We start from the raw sequence: 24,806 nt of genomic DNA on the forward strand, positions 1-24,806 counted from the left end.
GTACCGCTGTGGACGGGAGCAGCAGCAAAACATCTTTAAGTCGCCTTAAAAAAAAATCAATATCACTTTGATTGTACGCTACATTGACAGTATTTTTTTATCACTTTACCTTGCCATCAGACAGGCCTGTTTAGGTTTACGTGAAAGTAAATGAAGGTGTCATTTCTGCTCTGTTCAAAGCCACCAGACTCCATTAACAAACACACTAATTCAAGCAGACAGAAGCCGGGAGTTGCTGCATCGATTAGTTAGTTTGTTTGTGTTGTTGTGTGACTTTGTTGAATTAGATCAAACACCAAAGTCGCACAATAACACTCATTTATTCGAGGTGTTAATTTGTCTAACACTTTGATTTTATGACGCCTGCAAAAATGAAGACATTCCCATCAGCCTCAGCTCTTATTTCTCTTTAGTGACAATTAGAAAATGTTTGCATGCTGACACAGTTGACTAAGATGGTAAATATTATACATCTTTGTCATGTGATGTTATAATTCATCCCAAAGCACCACTGTGTGAAAATACAGAAGGGCAATTATTAGAGCTATTACAGATTTTAGCATGGCTTTAGAATCTAAGCGTCTTATTTTAAACCTGCAGTTTGTTTCAGAGTTTTAATTGTCACTTGCAGCTTCTACACTATCAATAGTAAATGTGCTTCCATCTGTCTGTGCACCCATGTGTTGGGCGTGTTGGTCTTTAAAATGAGGTGTGGTCAGGTGCATTGTTGGTGCATTGCTGTCTTGCAACAAAAACCTGGTCTAAAGTCAAAGGTACAGAACTTTCCTGCTCTGCACATGTAGACTGTGGCTGCGCCCTATTATTAGTCATATTTCTATTATTGTTACTAATATTACTGCTTATTATCAGTTCATTCTTCCTCTCACAATCTGTTTTGTCATATGGATTGTTATGTTATGTTGGTTTATTCTGTACAAATCTACTGCACGCCTGTCTGTCTTGAGACAGGGATCCCTCCTCAATTTTCTTCCATTTTTTTCCCGGTTTAAGGCTTTTTCCAGGGTAGTTTTTTCCTTATCTGAACTCGAGGGTCAAAGGACAGTCAGAGTCATATGCTGCACAGATTGTAGAGCGTAAACTGCACTGATATTGAATTGTCACACACACGCAGGGACACACAGCAGCACTCCTTTCCTCAGTTAAATAGGTTATCGGTGTATTTGCACATTTGCAGTCAAATGGAGTTGTGCAGAGGATTCCGAGTCGGCAGCGGCAGAGGGTCCACTCACTTCTCCAGTTTGTTGAATCAGCTAAGTAAATAGCAGTGTGGCAGGTGCAGAAACCTTTAAAAGTGAATGGAAGATGAACACCTCTAAATACACGGGCACCATGCAGTATAGATGGTTTAAATAGGGCTGTTACTCATGTTATAAATAGGATTGAATCTACCATAGATACTATACATTTATATATACATTCATGCATGCAGACTAAACTTTTAATGCAGAAGGAATATGCGACATATTTAGTGTCTGCGTTGATGCTTTGAGGATGTGATCAGGAAAAGGGAAAAGATGATGTAAAACAGTTGGCAGAAGTCCTGTATTCTGCTGCTCCACCCTCAGGAGGAACTTTGGAAAACTGCAGTACTCTAGGGTGTGGCTTCAAAACAGCATCAAAGAGAGCGAGAGACGAGAAAAAAAGGCCCAAAAATTAATGGAGGCCTGTAGAGAAAAGCACCCACGCATCAATCCCCTTGACTCTGTATGTCAGTTATGTAAGTTTCTGTATGCTGGCAGCCAGTCAGACACCTTATCTGCTCTTTCTTATGCTGAGCACCATTTATACATTTTACACATTTTGCTGACGCTCTTATCCCCGGCGACTTACAATGAGCGTAAGACCTGAATAAGCATAAAATGGCAGGTCGTCGACAGTGTAATCGACCAACAGTGAAGTGGTTGGAAATATTCCTGAGTCGCTCAGAAGGAATCAGGTACGACAGAAGAGTGCTGAGCGAAGGAGTCAGAGGACGGAGCAAAAAGACAGGAGGAGTCATGTGATTTTGCAGCAGGTTAAAAGCTACACACGGGGGAATTTATGTCCCAGAGGACGAGGAGAAAGGTGGCAAGGAGATGAGCAGAAAGAGAGAAATGTGGAGCCTTTAATGTCTTCAGGAAGGTTTTACATAAACAGAATGTGTTTGCATTCAGGCTGTGAGTCACAATAACATTATAGAGGAATTATAGAGGAAATAAAACAGATTATACAGAGAAAGAGATGCTGTAAAAATACTTATCCTAAAAAGACACTTCAGTACTTTCTGTGTAATCTGTGTTGTTGTTCAGGTTCTCAAATCTCTAAGAGACAGAAAGAAAAGAAAAAAGATTACATAAGGTCTAAAATCGGCACAAGACTTCATATAAAACCACTGTACATTGACTCAGTGAGGATTAAAGCTTGAAGGAACAAAAGAAAACGAAGGAAAGTTAGAAGAGAAGACATAAAAAGAACAAAGGACGTTGAAAAGAGACAGCCACTTTGACAAAATAATTGAAACGTGTGATGTGAAATTAAAGCACATTATCGTCGCTGCTCAAACATAAAGCTAGATGTCAAAACAAGACATGAAAGCGGCCATGAACAGCCTATAAAGGATATGTGAGAGAAAACAGAGGCTGTGCAGCGTTAACTCTCATATTTCTCTGTGTGTTGCAGCATTAATCTGTACAGGTGTCTTTAAGACTTCTGCAAAGGTAAAACCTGAACCTGAAGCCAATAGGAAACCTGTAAAATTCAATCAGTGATAATTATAGTTCAAAGGGAAGAAGATCAAAGATCTAGAATAAAGTTTTGAGGTACTTCTACTCCACTATCTCTCATCTCCACGACATTTATTTCACAACTTTAGTCACTGGTTACTCCCCAAGACTCTTAATTCATATAAAATACAACCAACAAATACATTATACTATCATCATATCAATTGAAAGCTTACAAATCAACAGTATCTAAACTGATATGTATATAAAATATATATATTTAGATAAGTTCCACATTTACAAGTTGCAATATTAAAACCGGAGTAGGTAACTTTGGTCTCCATCCTCAGGCAGTGAGAGTAATTCATGGATGAATTATAAGAGCTTTTAGCTGAACTGAAAGATGGTATTTATTCAGTCCAATAAAGATTTATCACTGGGCACGTACAGGAAAAAAGTTTTCAAGCTTTTACTGCACACTGAACATGCACAGTAGTTTCTTTCACTTGGCAAATTCCCATTCAGTCCACAGATTTTACATTATCATGACGTCTAAATCATATTTATATCATATATAACCGTCATGGATACTTTATAAAAGAGTCATAACTGATCTCGTTAGTTATATGTGTTTCAGATGTCTCTATTATATTGGTGGATAAAAGGCTTTTTGGGCCATGGGGGGGTTTTTCATTGCAGTACTGACAGAAAAAGCAGCTAAGTGCGCGAGCAACGTTGGTTAATAGCATTTTGTGTATTGCTCATGTAATAACGTTGTTATGGAGTTAATAAATGACGGAGAAAGGAGAATCTGGTGTGCTGGTGCCCAAACATTTCAGTTTTTGAGCCACAACAAAGGCCAAGATGTGGCCTGCAACAGACTAAATAAGCAACAAGATCTCCAACCTAAACGACAGAATAAAACATTTGTGAGCACCACCCATTACTACACATATGAGCGTTTGGAGGCTCACGGTACAGAGTGGAGCGTCATTATACAAACATGTACAGTTTGCGGTTGAAAAAAAAGCTGCACTTTCTGTGGATTTAGGCTACAAAACCACCGACCTAGGTTTAGGGCAAAAAACGTCCTGGTTGGCTTTATAAAAGACAGTTAAATAGGAAATAATAGTACGTAAATGCCAGAAATGATGTAGTTATGAGGTTGACGTGAGCTACGGAAGTTACGTAAAAATTTAAGTTACACCAATTTTTGTTTGTTTTTGTTTTTTCACATGGGACACGAATCCCATTCTTCTGGATGAAAGTCTGCCATTTAAGCTCTGCATCGCTGTCACTCACTACTACCACATCAGCAAGATGTTGGTGGAGGACAGTCTAAAAACGTAAATATGAGTCGTCTCTTGCTGCCTGTACACAGTCTCTATATTGTTGTTTTGAGGGGAGATAATGGATCGTGGAATAGCCACGGAATCACTCAAATTTCCGTGAAACTGACACGGATTTCGCTACAATGCAAATTAATGATAGTCATATCCCGTGGCTATTGGTTTGTTCCAAGTCACGTGACTTTCAAGGTCCCGGCGGTCAGAACAAAAAACATGGCGGACAGTTCTCTCATTTTTAGTGAAAAAATCAATATTTTGACTTAGTTTCTGCATAAAAATGGATTTTGATTACATTTCTAGCGAGAAATATATGTTTTATTTTCAAAATATTCACTCAGTGAATGTACATAATCACTTTGTATGTTGGCGAAATCCGTGTCAGTTTCATGGAAATTTAAGTGATTTCGTGGCTATTCCACGGATTTTTAGTTAAGCGAATCCGTGGCTATTTCACGGATTCCTGTGAGACCATGTTGCCAGAAATGCCTTTCGCATCCCTACCATCTGGTAACGAGGAGTGACAAGTCAGCAGTCAATGACGGTTTGAAACAGTCACTAAAATAGGTTGTTAAAAAACTGTGAATCAAAAGAACGTACAGTTATAAATGTGCACAAAAGAAAGAAGCCTGATGGGTTCAGTCGTGACTCGTACGGGAGATTAGCTGCAGAAACACAATGACGATGACGATGATGAAGGATGAAATGCACGATGAGACATTCGTTTTAATCCAATAAAATACTACATACACGATTCTGAAATGAGCTGAGATTCTGCAAAATGAGAACTGTAACTTTTGATACTTTAAGTATATTTAGATGCTAACACTTTTAACCCTGTGATATTGCTCCTTCTACTAAATGAAACCATCTCCGTCCACCACTGCAGACAGACACTTATATGGAGTGCTGCAGGACACAATCACCAGTAGAACTTAAAGTCCTCTCAGAAACACTGAATATATGCATGCTGGCACACGTTAATGGAACCGCGCCATCGTTAATGTAATTATTTATACCTGCACTTCTTGCTGATAACTTAAAATGTCTGCTGTGGGGAAGCTCTAAATCATCGTGCGCTCTAAAATTTAACGGCCCATTATCTGTCTCTCTGTTGCCAACACTGTGTAGTTTAGCACTGATGAATGCTCGCTCAATGGGCACAATGAGAAGATATGCGTCTACAGGAGCGGACACACCCTCGGCCTCAGGACAGTGACGGGTTTCTACGATCTAGCAGCGAGCCAGATTTAGCCACTTGCAGATCGATAAAGAATTCATACAGTACGGAGACGGGAACGGCAAAAAAGGCCTTTTTTTTTACATATCGTTGCAGTGCTGCGTGCCTCGAATATCAATGAGGAGAAAAAGGGGAAACACCCTCAGAGGGGATTAGTGTTGGATGACAGGAAGGTCTCTCTCCTGATGTTTGGCTCAATGATGTCACCGTGATGCAGAAATATAAAATGCACCATCAAACAGAATGAATGCATTTTTAATTGTGAGCAGTTCAGTTTCTCACTGCGGGAAACTAAAGAGAAACAAATCCTTTTATTTCATGTCGGTGATGAGAAGTGGAATAAGTTTTGTTTGGACATAAAGCAACAGACAGCTGCTCTTTAATCTAAATATTATTTCATTATTTATATCTGATTTCTTCCTGAGATCACGTCCAGATGACCTGAATGTGTCTTCTCGTCCCTCTCTGGGGCCGAGATGGTTGCACATCATCTGAAAGCTGAGAACCTGCAGGTTAATTAGAGATGCAGCTCAGCACCGTGTGTCAAGTTGTTTTAATCAGAAATCTGTCATGAATAAAGATTGTGTTTTGCTTGTGTGCCTTTTCAAATGTTGAAATTTTAAAGTAAATGAGGGCTTAGCATAATCTGATTCCTCTGGTCACTGGTTGATACAGGAATTTTAGGGGTTAATAACATTTGTTAAACGGATTTGTAGGAAATTTTAACTATTTTTGACCTCTCGACAATTCACAAATAATCCTCCAGAGAGAGATTTCGGCAAAAAATTGATGTTTTGCTTTTGCAACCTGTTGACCAATTTAAAATTTGGTAGAAAGTTTTGTCACAAGGAAGTTTTTGGTGCAGTGCAGCAGTTTCCTGATATTGCAAGATGTTAATTTTAAACATTTCCATTAATTTCTCCCGAAACTTGTTTTGTGAACCACAAATTGGCAGTTGAATGGCGAGCCCTTCTGTTCTGGAAACTGTTCAGATAAACCCTTGTCATTGTCAGTATATGCAGTAAAGCCATCCATCCTCTGAAGGCTCCAGGTCTCTAGTTTGTGGTTGTAAAGTTTCATGAGGCTGTAAATTATCCTGGAGGTCACAGCAGCTCATTCCATGCAGTGAGGTCAAGTTCAATAAATGCTCTCACTGCAATAAAATAACTATTATTTATGCAATTCCAAGACTGTTTAGGGACATCAGTGTGCAGAAATATTCAAATAAAAATGCTAAAAACTGCATAGTATTATCATAAAGTGGATAATATGTCTGTGAAGAGGAGACCCTTGGGTACCCATATCAGATATCTATAATAAGGCGTTACATTATTGGTAAAATCTTTATTCAGGGAGAGGTAATCAGGGAAACGTGATAGTAAATTTTGTGGAAATGATGACATTTTTTGGTGCTAAAAGCTTCGACTAAATCTCGACCGAAGTCTGTTTCCAGTCTGTGTTTCCAAATGAAAGCAGCAGCAAACGGATGCATAATTTAAACTGTTGCTGAAGGATTTACCAGCAACCTGCCTGCTTCCAAAAGCAGCAAAGTAACTGCAGCGTGTGTGTGTTTGCGTGTGTGTGTGTTTGCATGTGTGTGAGACAACCGGGTCCTCTGTGGTGCACTTTGATTTTCACAGTGATTCTGCAGTGATGTTGCTCCTCGTCTCCCCTGACAGGTTGTTCTGTGTGTTTGTGTGTGCCATGTAAAAATAGACATCTTTGCTCACAAGATCCCTTTTCTTTTCTTTCTTTTTCTTCTTCAGTTCAAACTGAAGCTCCTTTAACCAATATAACTGTCAAAAAACATAAACTGCATTTCCAGCAGGATGCACAACACGTATAAGAAGGTAAAGCGTTCGCAGCATCACACCTTTTCTCTCTCTGTGTCTCTCAGGATGTCGATCGTCAGCATCGTTGCCAGGGAGATCTTGGACTCCCGGGGAAACCCCACTGTGGAAGTGGACCTTCGCACAGAGAAAGGTGACTGCCGCCGAGCCTGTCTGTAAATATAAGAGGAAGGGAGAAAAAAAACAACATGTTATGGATGTCTGCTCAGATTCATCATGTCAGACATTTGCCAGAAAGCGTAAAGAAAGCTTGGCAGCGCAACAGAATCTCTGCTGTAATCATAAATTGTTTCTGACACCAAACAACCTTCATTTGACCTCTGTCCAGATCAATCAGCTCTCAGTTAAAGCAACACTGAGGCTCAGAGCCTTTTTGTAGGCCAAATACACAAGTATAAGCTTTCATAACCACACAGAGATTTAAAAAAATAACATTTTGTACAAGAAAACTAACGAGTTTACAAGCTAAACCAACAAAATATGGACATGCAGTTTGTAACATTAAGACACATAGTTCTTCTCATGCATTAAACTGTGTTATTTTCACCTGTTGTATCTGAATATTTCTGCACACTGATGTCCCTAATCAGTCTTGGAATTGCATAAATAATAGGCATTTTATTGCAGTGAGAGCATTTATTGAACTTGACCTCGCTGTATAAAATGAGCTGCTGTGACCTCTAGGATAATCACAGCATCATGAAACTTTACAAACACAAACTAGAGACCTAGAGCATTCAGAGGATGTGCAGCTTTCCACACTATATTGACAATAAGCAGGTGAACAGTTTCCAGGAAAAAAAGTTTTGTCATCCAATTGCCAAAATTAAATTTTTGCAGAAATCTCCAAAATTAGGGTTTATGATATAAAGTTAATCAAAAGGTCTTGGTATTTTGGAGGAATTTTTTTATCAGTTCATGAGTGATCAAGAATAAACATGATGATGTATAGCTTTCTTAGGTATATTCACAATAAGGAGGTTTCTCAGCAAGTTTACAAAACAGAAGTGCTCGCGATACAATCACGGAAAATAAAGAAATCCCCAGAAGTTTTTTAAACGAAATCACAGACTGCATTTTTGTTATTCCAAAGATCTTGGTGTATTGATGTAATATTCTAGCGGGATTTTTATCCATTCTTAAAATAAAAAATGTTCTAATTTAGCAGCATGTGTGTTGAATGAATGGTATCAACCTCAAAATTGCTGCAACAACTTATGGGATATAATCAAGCATGAGAATGAAAACCATCATTACATCTGAAACTTGACACCCAGTGCTGAGCTGCATCTCACATTAACTTTCAGCTTTCAGATTGTGTCCACCACTTCTATGAGAAATCTTTTGTTGACCTGCTATCTCCCCCTAAAGATCTACTTCCCCCATCTCTGTGTTACAAATGACAATGGTTTAAACCTTCATTGTCTCTCTCTTTGTCTGACTCTCAGGTCTGTTCAGGGCTGCGGTGCCCAGCGGAGCGTCCACAGGGATCTACGAGGCTCTGGAGCTCCGAGATGGAGACAAAAGCCGCTACAAGGGCAAAGGTACGGCCACAGATATGCATATATGCATATATTTACATTGTTAAAAAGGTTAAAGCTGAATTGTGTCATGTTTGACCACAAGGGGGCAGAATGATTCCAAAACACTGGAACTAACTGAATTTTCTCACGTCGTGATCCACCGAACCTGGTCTCACAGAAATCTGTGAAATAGCCACGGATTTCGCTTAACTCAAAATCCGTGGAATAGCCACAGAATCCCTCAAATTTCCGTGAAACTGACACGGATTTCCCTACAATGCAAGTTAATGACAGTCATATCCCGTGGCTATTCCATGGATATTTGTTCCTATTGGTTTGTTCCAAGTCACGTGACTTTCAAGGTTCCGGCGGTCAGAACAAAAAACATGGCGGACAGTTCTCTAATTTTTAGTGAAAAAATTAATATTTTGACTTATTTCTGCATAAAAATGGATTTTGATCACATTTCTAGCGAGAAATATATGTTTTATTTTCTAAATATTCACTCAGTGAATGTACATAATCACTTTGTATGTTGGAATAGCCACGGGATATGACTGTCATTAACTTGCATTGTAGCGAAATCCGTGTCAGTTTCACGGAAATTTGAGCGATTCCGTGGCTATTCCACGGATTTTGAGTTAAGCGAAATCCGTGGCTATTTCACGGATTCCTGTGAGACCATGTTGGATCCACCAGCTAGCTGCTGCTAAGTTTGTCCACTCAGGTTCAGCTACACAGGAAGGTTCACAACGTACGTTCACTCTGACTGTTACCCAGACAGGGAAACACAGCAGGACTCCTCGTCCTCAATTAAATAGGTTATTGGTACATTTGCTCATAAACAGTCAAATAGATGTTAACGGGACAAAGGTTTGTGCTGTTAAACTCGTAAAAATGAAGTTAGATATGACCTAAATGCACTCAAAGTGCCAGAGAATAGGACTGGGTGAGTAAACCTTTGATCAATTCACATTATTTTTTTTAATAAGAACTCAAATTACACTTGAAATTTAACGATGAATATAAGTGAATAACAGAGATTTGTTTTAGGTCAACAGCGCTTTCTAGTAACGTTCATTTAGATTATTCATTTTTCAGCATTTTCTTGTTTTGGTTTTTAAATAACTGTACTTCTTTTACATCTTTATTTACAGGGGGAAAGTTGGGAGTAATGAACCATGTAGTTTAGACAGTGTGATACAGATTGTTATAGCTCAGCTGAAAAAAACAAATAATTAAGCTAAAAAAAAGCTTAACATCTGCTTTGAGCTTCAGAGCTTTTATTGATTCATTGTGGAATCTGAACCGAAACAGAAGCTTTTGTACGATCCTGCAGCCTTTTTTTTCTCCTTCGCTGCAGAATTTCAGCTTCTCTTCTCTGACTCACTTGTCTCTGTTTGTCTTCTCTTCCAGGTGTTTTGAAGGCAGTCGGACACATCAACGATACTCTGGCTCCCGCCCTTATAGCCTCCGTAAGTCACTAAAATGTTCATACAGTGTATTCATGAAAGAGTCAGTGGGCTTCATGCAGCAACATTTGCATAAATCAAAATTTCTGTTAAGAGTAAAAACAGGAGAACTCCTGATGCACCATCCTGTCATAGTTGTTTCTCAGCATAGGAAACGCCCCCTAAACACCATATAAGGGCAAATACTCAAATACTCAAAAACTAGAGAGGTGCAACCAAAATATTTCTGCCACCGTCTGTGTCCAGATTGAATCAGTTAGTGAGGCTGAAAGAGTCGATTCCCGACCTGAAGTGTGAACAGAACAACCTTGTGCAGCAGGTGACAGGAAGAGCCGGTTGAGTCAATCGATGTGCAGATGACTATCACATCTGGACGGACAGACAGGAAGCTGTGACAATAAGATAAAGTCTTTTCAGCGATCGGTAACGGAGGAGAGAAGTGTGTGACTGTGAGTGTGTGTGTGTGTGTGTGTGTGTGTGTGTGTGTGTGTGTGGTGTCGAGATACTGTGAATGAAAGATGACGATAATGTGTCTTTGCGAGAAAACGTGTGAGTGAGTGAGAGAACAGTGAATGAGGAGTGTGTGTGTGTGTGTGTGTGTGTGTGTGTGTGAAAGGAGTTTAAGTGTGATAGTATTATTCAGATATGCAGCAGTGCATTGTGGGTAATTTCCTCCAGCAGCAGAGGTGTAAAAACATCCAAACAGCTGTGAGCTCCTGAATGCTTCAACTAAACCAAATAATCCTGAAGCACCAAAAGCTGCAGTTCCTTGATTGACCACTCGGGGCTCCAGAAAAAGGAATCGATCGTAATAGACTCCCATGTCGAAAAGCAGGACTTTACAGCAGAACTACACATATTTTAGGGCTTTGGTCTCTCATTTCCTTCTTTGGGACAACAGTTAAAGGCGCTCATTTTCTATACAACTCACACAATTTTATTTATATTTATGCTTAAAGTTATGCATAATTAAGGGAATGGCTGCTTTGCATGACAGGTATCTGCCCTCATATGTGGCACGTTAAGAAAAAAAAAAATTGAATGAGTGTTGTTTCCCCCCCATATGTTGTCATGTATGAAAAGAGCCAAAATGAACATTTTAAGGTGGACTACTTGATTATTATAAGCAAATTATTTAAACAGCATTTTTATTGTATTCTGTCTAAAGGTTTGTAATCACTATAATAATAATAATAATAATAATAATAATAACAATAATAATAATAATAATAATAATGCATTCAATTTATATAGCACTTTTCTATACACTCAAAGATGCTTTACATTAAAAAAATACATTTAATGATAAATTTAAACTATAAGCAGTTTCCACTGTGTTATCATTGTACTATTATCATTGACAAGATATGTACATTTACGGGAAAAAATATAGATGTACTTAAGTTTGGGCTTTTTTGGACACATTTAAATTGCTAAGCATATAAATTACCCTGTATTTCTCTGAAAAACGCCTAGAATAATACAATGATAAATGGTACTATACTATATAAACTTGCTAAGGAAAGGTTACATCTTGACAAAAATATTTGAAAGTCTAAAAAAATCTAAATGCAACTTTATAAATAAGTGAAAAACTTCCTTTGTCTCCGTACTTTTTACAGTTCAAAAAACACATTTTTTTCCAGATGTTTAAAAAGAAAATCTGGAATAATCATCTAACATCAGACAGAGGAAGTGTAAAATTGGCAGTTTAAATGAGCCAGAGTGAAACTTCAGCTTCTCCTGAATAAAATGATGTATAGTAGTTGATGCTGAGTGATATAATAAGATCAGAAACACAGAATAAATACAGAAAAGTCAAGTCCTAAAGTGTTAAATGTGGGCTGAGGCAGTTTTCTACTAACCTTTGATTAAAAAAATATGGATTAATGGGGGAAGTTATCAATAAGAGTGTTTTAATGTAATATTAATATAGTGTTTTAAGGAACATGGTCTCACAGAAATCCGTGAAATAGCCACGGATTTCGCTTAACTCAAAATCCATGGAATAGCCACGGAATCACTCAAATTTCCGTGAAACTGACTTCGCAACGGATTTCGCTACAATGCAAGTTAATGACAGTCATATCCCGTGGCTATTCCATGGATATTTTTTCCTATTGGTTTGTTCCAAGTCACGTGACTTTCAAGGTTCCGGCGGTCAGAACAAAAAAACATGGCAGATTTTTAGTGAAAAAAATTATATTTTTACTTAGTTTCTACATAAAAATGGATTTTGATCACATTTCTAGCGAGAAATATATGTTTTATTTTCTAAATATTCACTCAGTGAATGTACATAATCACTTTGTATGTTGGAATAGCCACGGGATATGACTGTCATTAACTTGCATTGTAGCAAAATCCGCGTCAGTTTCACGGAAATTTGAGCGATTCCGTGGCTATTCCACGGATTTTGAGTTAAGCGAAATCCGTGGCTATTTCACGGATTTCTGTGAGACCATGTTGGTTTTAAGTCATATATTGCTCCACCTGTGCACATTATTAGTGTGTGTGTGTGTGTGTGTGTGTGTGTGTGTGTGTGCAGGGCATCAGCGTGGTGGAGCAGGAGCAGCTGGACAACCTGATGATCGAGATGGACGGCACAGAAAACAAATGTGAGTCAACAGGAGTCGAGCACCTGATCAGAGTCCAGCAGCCGGCTGGGAAACCCCGCTCGCTCTCTCACGCTGCTTATGTGAACTCACAAACACACACACACACACACACACACACACACACACACACACACACACACACACAAACACACACTCTGAGAAACGTTTCTACCAAACACACGTTTGTCACAAAGTGGCACCGAGAGGCATAAATACAGACGGAACGAGACGGAGCAAACAGATCTCTGTTCCAAAGCGGCCTTGGCACGACAAACGCAAACTCACGACCTCCATAAATAAATTCACAGCTCGTGTTTTCTAATAATCTACAATCATGCCAACTAATCATTACTTTCACCGCTGTTTACCTCGCTGCCTGTAAAGCTGCTGGCAGGAAACCTGTCACACTGAACGGAGCTGAACGTGTTTAATGAATTTCTGTCTATTCTGAAATATGCACAATTATAAGCAGTTTTTCACAGATGAAAACAGCTTATAGATCATTGTCAAGTCTGAGAATTCTCTAATTCATGCTTATTGCAAAGAAATACAAGGGAAACAAGAACACTTTCTAATTTGTATTTGTTTGTGTTCCTAACTTTTATTTTTATGATAATGTATTGGTAAATAGCATACAAAACAAAATGCAGCTACACTTTAGTGGGGGAAGTACTTTGAGATACTTGCCAATAAGTGATAGTGTGAAAAAACTTTTTTTTTTGTCATTTAAGTGATTAAAATCTTTGGTAACAAGTTCATGATGGTTGAAGAATTCAAGTGCATCACCCGTAGACGATAATTATGGTTCTTTGCTACAATTTAAAGAAAAATTACAAGATGTGACATGAGTTTAAAAAGAAATTATTATAAAATATTGTTGCAAAACAAAAATAAATACCATTACCTTTAAAAACATTTAAAGAAATACTGAACTTTGAGTGCAAAATGTTTGTTCTTTGGTCAACATTTTAGATAATCTTAAATAAGAAATATATATTAATTGTAGGTACAGCTCAACTAGTAATTATTTTCACTCTTGATTAGTCTATTATTTGTTGGTTTATGTAAAATGTCCTTGTTTGCTTTTTAAAGTCCAAGGTGATGTGTGTAAATTTCTTGTTTTGTCAGTATTCAGAACATAAAGATATTCAGTTTAATATGATATAAAACAGAAAAGGAGGATATCTCCATATTAAAGAGACTGGATTTCATCAATTTTTCGCATGGAAAACTGGTTTAACAATTAATCGATTAATCTATATATTTTTTGTCAATTGACTAGTTGATGAGTTGACCGATTATTGCAGCTCTAGTTTAAAAGTTTGAATTTAATTCCTTTTCAACAGCTGGTGATTGTTTTCTTTTTATTACTAATCATTGCAGCTCTACACTGTAAAAAATGTTTGTTTAAATTACAGTAAAAAACTGTCAAATTGCATCAGAAATAGGTCGTAAAATTAAACATTGTACATCACCGTAGTAGATACTTTTAATTACTGTAAATCAAACAATAGTATAAAACTTTAAATTCTACCGCCATAAACTGTAGAAAACACACAGTTTTGCTGTAAAAATATAAAATTTTCATGTAAAGTTAATGGAGAAATACCATGATGAAACAATTATCCTAAAAGTAATGGGAATATTCAGTATAAATTACAGTTTGCTGATATTTACATTAACATACGATCACTGTATTTTTTACGGTGATGTTCTGGCAACCACAGCTGCCGGTATTTTACCGTGAATTAAACAGATTTTTTTTTACAGTGTACCTGAACGTGTTTTCCTGCTACAGAAATTCAATTTTTTCAATACAAAAATCCTGCTAAAGTAAGTTTTGTACAGTAAAGAAGAAACCTACCATAATGGACTTCCTGTCTTGTGTCAAACAGCTCAGTTTGGGGCCAACGCCATCCTGGGCGTGTCCCTCGCCATCTGTAAGGCCGGCGCCGCAGAGAAAGACGTCCCCCTGTACCGCCACATAGCCGACCTGGCCGGAAACACAGAGCTGGTGCTGCCGGTTCCTGTAAGACAAAAACTCACTGCACAACTTCTTAAATACTGAACACAGTTTGAGCAACGTCTTGCACTATTAAACAATTAAAAAGACAATAATTTATTAATCTGTTAACTTCCTGTTACAGCAGTTAAGAGACAACTACCTTTGTTACATTTGGATAGCAACATTGTTTCACGTACAAATATCAGATAATTTCCTGTGTTTACATTGTAACATGATCTGGAAGAGGAACCACAAATTTCCAGTTTACACATACAGATGTTTTCTTAGTTTTAAAGGCTTTTAAGGCTGCTAAAATTAATATTTTATACTTTTGTTCTCTCCTTATTTCCTCTCCTTGTTTCTCCCTCTTCCCTTCTGTCCTTGTTTCCTCTCCTCTCCTTGTTTCCTCTCCTCTTCAGGCCTTTAATGTGATAAATGGAGGTTCCCATGCAGGTAACAAACTGGCCATGCAGGAGTTCATGGTCCTTCCTGTTGGAGCGGAGTCTTTCAAGTAAGAATTCATCCCAAATTGTTTAAAAAAACCTACAATATGAGCATGAAGGATTTATATTTTGCCATTTCATTCTTTCTGTTGGCCTCTCCTGACATGTCTTTCCACTGTCTGTCTGTCTGTCCATCAGGGAGGCGTTGAGGATAGGATCGGAGCTGTACCACACCCTGAAGGGGGTGATCCAGGAGAAATACGGACAGGATGCCACCAACGTGGGAGACGAGGGAGGCTTTGCTCCCAACATTCTGGAGAACAGTGAGGGTGAGGATCCTCACGAACCCGGTCTCACAGAAATCCGTGGAATAGCCACGGAATCACTGAAATTTCCGTGAAACTGACACGGATTTCGCTACAATGCAAGTTAAAGACAGTCATATCCCGTTGCTATTCCATGGATATTGTTTCCTATTGGTTTGTTCCAAGTCACGTGACTTTCAAGGTCCCGGCGGTCAGAACAAAAAACATGGCGGACAGTTCTCTCATTTTTAGTGAAAAAAATAATATTTTGACTTAGTTTCTGCATAAAATGATCACATTTCTAGCGAGAAATATATGTTTTGAGCGATTCCGTGGCTATTCCACGGATTTTGAGTTAAGCAAATCCGTGGCTATTTCACAGATTCCTGTGAGACCCTGTTGATCCTCACACTGTTAAATATCACCGCTGTTTGCTGTGTAATGAAGTTAAATTAACATTCTGGTTGAACCTATTTCAATGAGAAATGCAAAAAGGCCACAAATGACCCAAAAAGACACAAAATACTACAAAGAAGCACAAAACAACCAAAAGAGACACAGCATGACTATAAAGGACATGCAAAACAAAGACAAGACACAAAATGATATGAATGAGACAAAAACAACAACAAAAAGAAACAAAATACCACACGTTACTATGAAAGAGATGCAAACAACCACAAAGAGACCCAAAATGACAGTGAGACATGCACGACACTTAAGAGACAAATATAACCAAAAGAGATACAAAAGCACCCAAACAGACATAAAACGCTAAAAAACGACACAAAATGACCACAAAGAAACACAAAATAGTCAGAAGAGACACAACAATACTATAAAAAGACAACAAAAAGACACAAAATTATCAAAAAAAAGACACAAAATACTTCAAACAAGACACGACATAAAAGAAATGAAAACATAAAAAAAAAATACACAAATTGACCAAAAAAAGACACAAATATCTCACATTACTATGAAAGAGGTGGAAACAACCACAAAGAGACACAAAATGACTACAGTGAGACACAAAGAGACAAAAAAAAACGATCAAAAAAAGACCCAAAAGGACACAAACAGACATGAAACGATTAAAAAACACAAAAAGACTTTAAATAAATATAAAACAACCAAAGGAGACATGATATGACACATAGACAACATTACTATAAAAAGACATCAAAGAGTAAAAGATCAAAAAGACACAAAATACCACAAAGAGACACACACACATTACATTAAAGAGACAAAAACATCCAAAAAAGGACACAAAATACCACACATTACTATTTAAAGAGATGCAAACCAACCCCAAGAGACACATAATTACTACAGTGAAACATGAAACAGTTAAAAAATATATGTAAAAAATGACCTCAAATAAATATAAAACAACCAAAGGAGACACAAGATGACCACAGTGAGACACAAAGAGACATAAAATGATCAAAAAAAGGACACAAAGAAACACAAAACAACCAAAAGAGACACACAATTAGTAAGAAGTGTCTAAAAATGACACTAAATAACTCCGTAGAAAAAGACAAAGTTTCCATTTTGTACCTTACATTTCCTCATGTGTCCACCTGTCCTGTCTGTCCTGTGTCCCCTCAGCTCTGGACCTGCTGCAGACGGCCATAGAGAAGGCCGGTTTCACAGACAAGGTGGTGGTGGGGATGGACGTGGCCGCCTCAGAGTTTTACCGCGAGGGGAAATACGACCTGGACTTCAAATCCCCACCAGACCCCCAGAGACACATCTCCGGAGAGGAGCTGGCCGACATCTACCAGAGCTTCGTCAACAACTACCCAGGTGGGCCGCAGATCCTGGTTCTGGACAGAGAGTTTCTCTTGTTATTCACCTCTGTTAAATATCACTGCTAATTGCTGTGTAATGAAGTTAAATTAACATTCTGGTTGAACCTATTTCAATGAGAAATGCAAAAAGGCTACAAATGACCCAAATAGACACAAAATACTACAAAGAAGCACAAAACAACCAAAAGAGACACAGCATTGTAGTATATTTTATGCTACAAAATATGTTACATATAATATAAGAGTTTTGCTTTACTAAGAGAAGCCACAGTCTCCATGTAACAACTGGTTCAAACCAGAATAATGAACTTTAATATCTGGGAGTTGTCAGACAGTAAAGGCATTGGAATTTTTGAATATATACAAGTATAGATTGTGCCGGGAAGACGTGCCCATGTGTTGCGTATGGGCTGGAACATTTGAATTAAATGATTTTACACACAGACAGAAAAGCCAGAGAGAACTCGGGCTCCACTGGACTCGGGGACACCTTTTTTCAGCAGACTTGAAATTGACAAGTCCTCGTCCGCTGTACCTAGGCAGTGTTCTGATGATTGATAATAAAGAAAACTAAAAGGAACTTCGACTTGGTCTTTAATCCATTTTTCTCACTCAGAGAGGTGGTAAATTTTACACCACAGCATGACTATGAAGGACATGCAAAAACAATGACAAGAGACAAAATGATATGAATGAGACAAAAACAACAAAAAGAAACAAAATACCACACGTTACTATGAAAGAGATGCAAACAACTTTTGGACAGTCAGTTCTCTCATTTAAAGGTTGTAAAATCTGGAATACATTAGCAACTGAAATAAAATCAATAACTAATCCTGAAACATTCACAAAAAACACTAAGTGTTGGCTTAAAGCAAACCAGAGCTGTACCCATTCTTAAAGTCTTATAGTCTTAAGTAGTTATTTTGGATTGGGTTGTAATGTTTTTCTTTTTATCCTTTGTATTATTATTGTATATATTTGTTTGAGTAGTTACCTTGGATTGGTATGTAAGATGTTTTTTTTTCTTCTTTCTTTTTCTTTCTTTTCTCCTTATTGTTGTATAGATTTATGATGATTTTAAACTCTCAGCTATATTTATACAGGGTTTCTTTTTTTAATTTTTTTTTCTCAGGGTAAATGTACATTGTAATTGTTTGTAATTTTATTCTATTTTGTAGATGGTGTAATTGTATATTGGATTTTTATAGTATTGTGATTTTATATGTAGTTGTAAAAGCCCAACTATGGACAGGAGTTGAAAATTAGCTGAAGCTATATCTCTTTATGCAGCACATCAGATGCATGTCCTGTATCTATGTTAACTGCATTGTCCCTATCAAATAAAATAAATTAAATTAAATTAAAGAGACCCAACCTTTCTCTAAATATCTCTCCTCTCCTCTCGTCTCCTCTCCTCTCAGTGGTGTCCATCGAGGACCCGTTCGACCAGGACGACTGGGAGGCCTGGTCCCGTCTGACGGCCCAGGTGGGGATCCAGGTGGTGGGGGACGACCTGACGGTGACCAACCCCAAGAGGATAGAGAAAGCTGCGGAGGAGCGGGCCTGCAACTGTCTGCTGCTCAAAGTCAACCAGATCGGCTCCGTCACTGAGGCCATACAGGCGTACGTCTGCTTTATATCAGGATCCACAAGATCACTGCACCTTTAAAATACTATTCTGTTACCAGCTGGCTCTAAGGTCACACACAGATAGAGCACCAAAAAACAACTCATTTTATTTAACATACACTACCGGTCAAAAGTTTTAGAACACCCCAATTTTTCCAGTTTTTTATTGAAATTCAAGCAATTCTAGTCAAATGAACAGCTTGAAAGGGTACAAAGGTAAGTGGTGAACTGCCAGAGGTAAATAAAAAAAGGTAAGCTTAACCAAAACTGAAAAATAATGTACATTTCAGAATTATACAAGTAGGCCTTTTTCAGGGAACAAGAAATGGGTTAACAACTTAACTCTATGGAGTCTTGGGCTATTTTGTCCATTTTTGAATTCTTTTCATGTCTTTGTAAGTAATTTTGTGTCTTTTTTTGGTAATTTTGTGTCTTTTTTTGGTAATTTTGTGTCTTTTTTTAGTCCTTTAGTCCAACATAAAATGTGATTTTGAAGTTTTTTTTACTTTCAAAACACTATCATGCTCAATCAAGAATTTTAAATGTTGCAAATGTGCATTCATTTCAGAGTACACTGAGACATTAAACTGCATAATTTTCAATTAAATTCTGGAAAAGTTGGTGTGTTCTAAAACGTTTGACCAGTAGTGTAGTTTAATTAACTTATTTACCAATGAGTGGGTGTGTAGGCACGCGTTCAGTGGCGCTCTTCCCATTACGAACATATCAACACCGGGCAACACACAACCACACAAAATAACTGTCATTTTAGGTTTGTTTTGTTTGGCACCTGCCATCTACAGGACAATAAACATATTATGGGAGAGACAGCAAGCGTGAATAGCCAGCCCTTGCAGTATTATGGACTAAAACACATCTTAATTAAAATATAAGTATCTACATCACATTACATTACATGTCATTTAGCTGACTTTTGTCCAAAGCAACTTACAATAAGTGCATTCAACCTGAAGGTACTAGACATAGACCACAGGAATCAAGTAAGTACATAACTTTAAGAGCCTACTGTCATCGCTAAAGGAGTGCTATATGTTAAAGAAGAAAATAAGAGAAAAAAGAAGAACAGCATTTATTTTATTTTATCTAAAACAAATGGTTAAAGTAATAAAGGAAACAATAATCACCATCAGTCAAGAGCCCACACAAAACATCAGTGAAACTCACCTAAACCGCAGGCTCAGGTTTTTAAAAAATGTTTTTATTTATTGTATACCAAAAAAAAAAACCTCTGAAGGCCCAGGGCCCCTATTGGCTCTGGGGCCCCTATTGGCTCTGGGGCCCTGGGCACACGCCCACTTTGCCCATGCGGTAATCCGTCTATGTGTGTAGGTAAGAAAGCAGTCGGTCCTGTCAGCAGTGTGTGGACGCCAAAGTTATAATAGTTTTGGATTTTTCATTAGTTTTAGTTTTAATTTTATTGTGAATTTTTGTTTTCAAATTCAGTTTTTTTTAGTTAGTTTTTAGAGTGAGTTTGCTAGTTTTAATTTAGTTTTTATTAGTTTTAGTGTTAGTTTTAGTTTTTTTGTAATGGGTATGTGCCTTCATTTCCTTTGGTTTATCCATCTTAGCCTCAATAAGGTCATTAACTCTTACAGTTCTGGGTGTTTTGTATTTTGGTTCGAGTGTAGACGTCCCAGTCTCAGTAAACATATTTACCATGTGTTCCTGCATGTTTAAATAGACACACTGAATTATGTATGAACATATGACATTTTCACTATAATTTTAGTTAGTTTTAGTTAGTTTTGTAACCACGCAATACAGTTTCAGTTAGTTATCGTTTTTTTTAAAAACTCTTGTTTTTATTTTTATTTCATAACGAAAATGTTTTTTCAATTTTAGTTTTCGTTATTTTGTTAGTTTTCGTTAACTATAATAACCTTGGTGGACGCATGGAAATATGGTGAGGTTTGTGTTGTTTGGTGCGACAAACCAAACAAAGGAAGCCACAGTGTTGGGCCTGGAGGTAAACAGGTAGACAGAGTTGGAGGGGTCGTCACAATACCCAGATTTTAAACACTGTAGTTGGAATTACCAAAGCTTTTTACTGAAGATTATGATGTTAAAGAGCAAGTTTACCCCCCAAAAAACCCCAATAAATCCCATGTTCACCTTTACCGTTACTGGTGGTGGAGCTCCCCTCAAAAAGTCAATATAAAGTGTAAAATATGACTAATATTTACATTAGAATAAACTGCAGACTTCACCCAGGAAACAAGAGTTCATGTCCCATTTTCTACGTAACGTACGGTAGCCAGGTCATCCTCTTAACTACTTCACTACCGGCACTTTAAGTGGATTTATTTACGGTTTAAAGTGTCTTTTATTACATCTAACCAGGACGTTTTTTGCCCTAAACCTGGTGGTTTTGTAGCCTGAATTCACAGACACTGCAGCAACCGCGAACCGTACATACAGAGAGCAAAAGAAACGGATCCGGTGCAACATGAATCGGAAACCCATTTTTCTGATTATTCCGAAGTAGACTTGCACATAAATGCAGCACAAATGCCCTTTAGAGCAAAGTTAAACAAAAGTGGAAACTGATTTGATTTGTGTATCCGCACTGTCATTTGGATTCACTCCAAAATTTTATGCTTCCTTCCTTGGCCAATTTTTCACTCTTCCAACAGCTTTAATGAAAATCAGGCTGGGGAACTTTTTCTTTGGAGGAAGTAATAAATATAAATCTGCCTCATCAGTCGGATTCACAGATCTACAAACACGACTCATCGCGTCATACATCACGTTACATAAAGTACATTTACAACAAAAGTACAATTTTGAGGTGCCTATTTCCATTTTATGCAACTTTAAACTTATACTCCACTAAATTTAGAGGCAAATATTCTACTTTTTACTCCATTACATTTAGCAGACAGCTTTTGTTAGTTTTCAGGTCGAGATTTAACATAAAGACCTGATAAATTCAGAATGATCCTTATAAATTAAACCACAAAACAGTATATTTAGTAGTTAAAATTAACCCTATTTTGACATCATCAAAATGCTTCTAACATAAATGCATCAATAATAATAATCCAATAATATATTTGGAATATATAAAACAAAGTCTTTTGATATTTTAAGTACATTTTGATGCTTTTTTGAAGTTATAAAAAAAAAAACTTTTGTCCTTTTTCAGGTTTTGACTTGTAGTGGAGTAATTTTCACAGTGTGGTAGTAGTACTTTTACTGAAGTAAAGGATCTGAATACTTCTTCCACCACTGGTCGCACACCACACACACACACACACACACACACACACACACACACACACACATGCTGCTACTGAGTGGAAAATAAACTAATATGGCCGTTGACTGTCCAAAGAAGGTCATCCATCTTGGCTGAGATGACAGAGAGGCCTATAGGGAGACACATAGAGAGCCAGCTGTGGTGCTATCAGTCACACATGTGGACTCACACACACACACACACACACACACACACACACACACGCTCAGTGACATCACTCATTACCTGTCAGCCGTGTTGACCTTGTGCCAGAAACGAGCGGCGGCGAGGAGACCTTTAACGGAGATAAACGGAGAACAGGAAGTGACAGAAGGTTTTTAGTATGAAGATGAGCTGTCAGTCAAATGTATTGATGCAGCTCTCCTGTTGACTCTGCTGCTGATATCTTTGTGGAAAGTGTGTGTACTCCACTCTTCAGTGTGTGTGTGTGTGTGTGTGTGTGTGTGTGTGTGTGTGTGTGTGTCATCAATCCTAGACTTAACAAAATGTCACTCACGCTTATGAAGCCATCAGTCAGGACCGTGTAGCCGGATTACAGCAGCAGCAGGAGGAGAGATGACAGTAAAAATGATGTATTGTTTCTGTCACATGAAAAGCTTCCTGCGTTGTTAATCTGATATATTCCCCAGATTCCTCAGCTCAGCGAAGGCTCGTTCATTTATTAAAACCTCAAATTTGACCCCGAGGCGTCTTAATTTCCATGTCGTTAGCAGGTTTACGTGTCAGATGAGCTGAAGCCACAAATAAATCACAATCTAATTCATTAACTCTAAGATTGATTGATTGATTGAATCAACCCCGCCCCCCAAATCCAGCGTTGCCTATTCAAATGTTTAGAGTGTGAAAGGTCTTACAACAAAACAATAAAAGATTATATAAAGGTGATTTGCAAGCTCAATCATGTCCTATAAATTAATACCATTTGTAACACAGATTTGGTGCTAAATTTGACCATTTTTTGCCACTCAAGAATGGATAAAAATGGTCAGAAATCACTAATAATACCACATTAAGACACTGAGACCTTTAGGAATACCGTAGAAAATCCATGTTGTAATTTCATTTAAAAAAACGTTCACATTTCTGCAAGAATTGCACTTTTCAGCGATTGCACGACGAGCACTTCTCTTTTGTAAAATGCTGCAAAAACCTACTTATAGTTCATATACTATGGAAAGCTAAACGGCTGTGATTATCCTAGAGGTCACAGCAGCTCATTGCAGACAGTGAGGTTTCAAAAATATGCTTTCACTATAATAAAATGGTTTCTATGGGGATGATCATCATCACACATGAATAAAATTGGGCTCATTGAATCCACAAGAGTCTCAGCTTTCCAGTCATACCCGATTTATGCAGCTCACAGACTGTTTAGGGACCCCAGCATGCAGAAATATTACACATACAATAGGCAAAAATACCACATTTGTACTGCATGACAAAAACTCCAAAATGCATGGGATTATCATAAGTAGACATGCCTGTAAAGAGGATACTTGTGGGTAACTACCTACACTGTCATAAATTATTCTATAGTCATTTAATTTTACTTAATATATTTGATAAAATGTATTAAATATAAATGTGTCTTTGATTTTGAGGCAGTTGTTTAAGTAACTTTAATATAAAAATGTTTAAGATAGAATCTACTTATTTTGATCACATTAAATATAATCTTTATGTGTATGTAACGTAGTTAGATTTAATTAAATAATATTGCGTGGAATCTGTTGCCTCAATTTTATTGAGTAGCTATTGTTTATCTTTTTTTTTTTTTTTTTACAGTGTATAGAACATATTTACATTCAGATATCTTGAGGTCAGAGGTCATGTCACCGCTGTTTGTGTGGAAATTAAGAATACTAGTAAGGAAGATCTTAGAGGCTTACATTCACAGGTTTCTTGTGTTGCTCACTGTTGAAATGTTTCTGTTTTTACACTTTGTGGTTTACGGAAATGAAGAGGACTTTGTCTTTGTGTCTGTCTCTCAGGTGTAAACTGGCTCAGGCCAACGGTTGGGGTGTGATGGTCAGCCATCGCTCAGGAGAGACAGAGGACACCTTCATCGCTGACCTGGTGGTGGGACTCTGCACTGGACAGGTACACACACAAACACACACACACACACACACACACACACACACACACACACACACACACACACACACACACACACACACACACACACACACACACACACACACACACACACACACACACACACACACATTCTTGTACTTCTATCTTTGCGAGGACCCTCATTGGAACAGTGAATTCCCTTGCAAGGTTATAATAGTTTGGGATTTTTCATTAATTCATTAATCATTAATTCATTAATCATTCGTTGTGAGTTTTCAGAGTGAGTTTGCTAGTTTTAGTTTAGTTTTTAATAGTTTTAGTGTTAGTTTTAGTTTTTTGTAATGGGGTATTTGTTGGGTGGGAGATTAAAAGAGGTCACAGTAAATTTTGCCTTTATTTCCTTTGTCTTATCATCTTCATTATGTATGAAAAAAGTTGGCAAAGACGAAAACGAAGGACATTTTTTTACT

General features: G+C 37.6%; 1 protein-coding gene across 1 annotated transcript in view; it reads left to right on the plus strand.

Annotated features, from left to right (window-relative positions):
• LOC131985029 (gamma-enolase) overlaps nt 1-24,806 on the plus strand; it is a 34,616-nt gene that overhangs the window by 4,362 nt on the left and 5,448 nt on the right. The window contains exons 2-11 of the mRNA XM_059350047.1: nt 7,207-7,292; nt 8,608-8,703; nt 10,099-10,157; nt 12,703-12,772; nt 14,668-14,801; nt 15,197-15,288; nt 15,419-15,549; nt 17,143-17,340; nt 18,770-18,971; nt 24,249-24,357. Coding sequence (XP_059206030.1) covers nt 7,208-7,292; nt 8,608-8,703; nt 10,099-10,157; nt 12,703-12,772; nt 14,668-14,801; nt 15,197-15,288; nt 15,419-15,549; nt 17,143-17,340; nt 18,770-18,971; nt 24,249-24,357 — 1,176 coding nt within the window. The 5' untranslated portion in view covers nt 7,207. The remainder of the gene's footprint in view (nt 1-7,206; nt 7,293-8,607; nt 8,704-10,098; nt 10,158-12,702; nt 12,773-14,667; nt 14,802-15,196; nt 15,289-15,418; nt 15,550-17,142; nt 17,341-18,769; nt 18,972-24,248; nt 24,358-24,806) is intronic.

This window comes from Centropristis striata, chromosome 14, assembly GCF_030273125.1.
Source record: "Centropristis striata isolate RG_2023a ecotype Rhode Island chromosome 14, C.striata_1.0, whole genome shotgun sequence".
Classification (NCBI taxonomy): Eukaryota; Metazoa; Chordata; class Actinopteri; order Perciformes; family Serranidae; genus Centropristis; species Centropristis striata.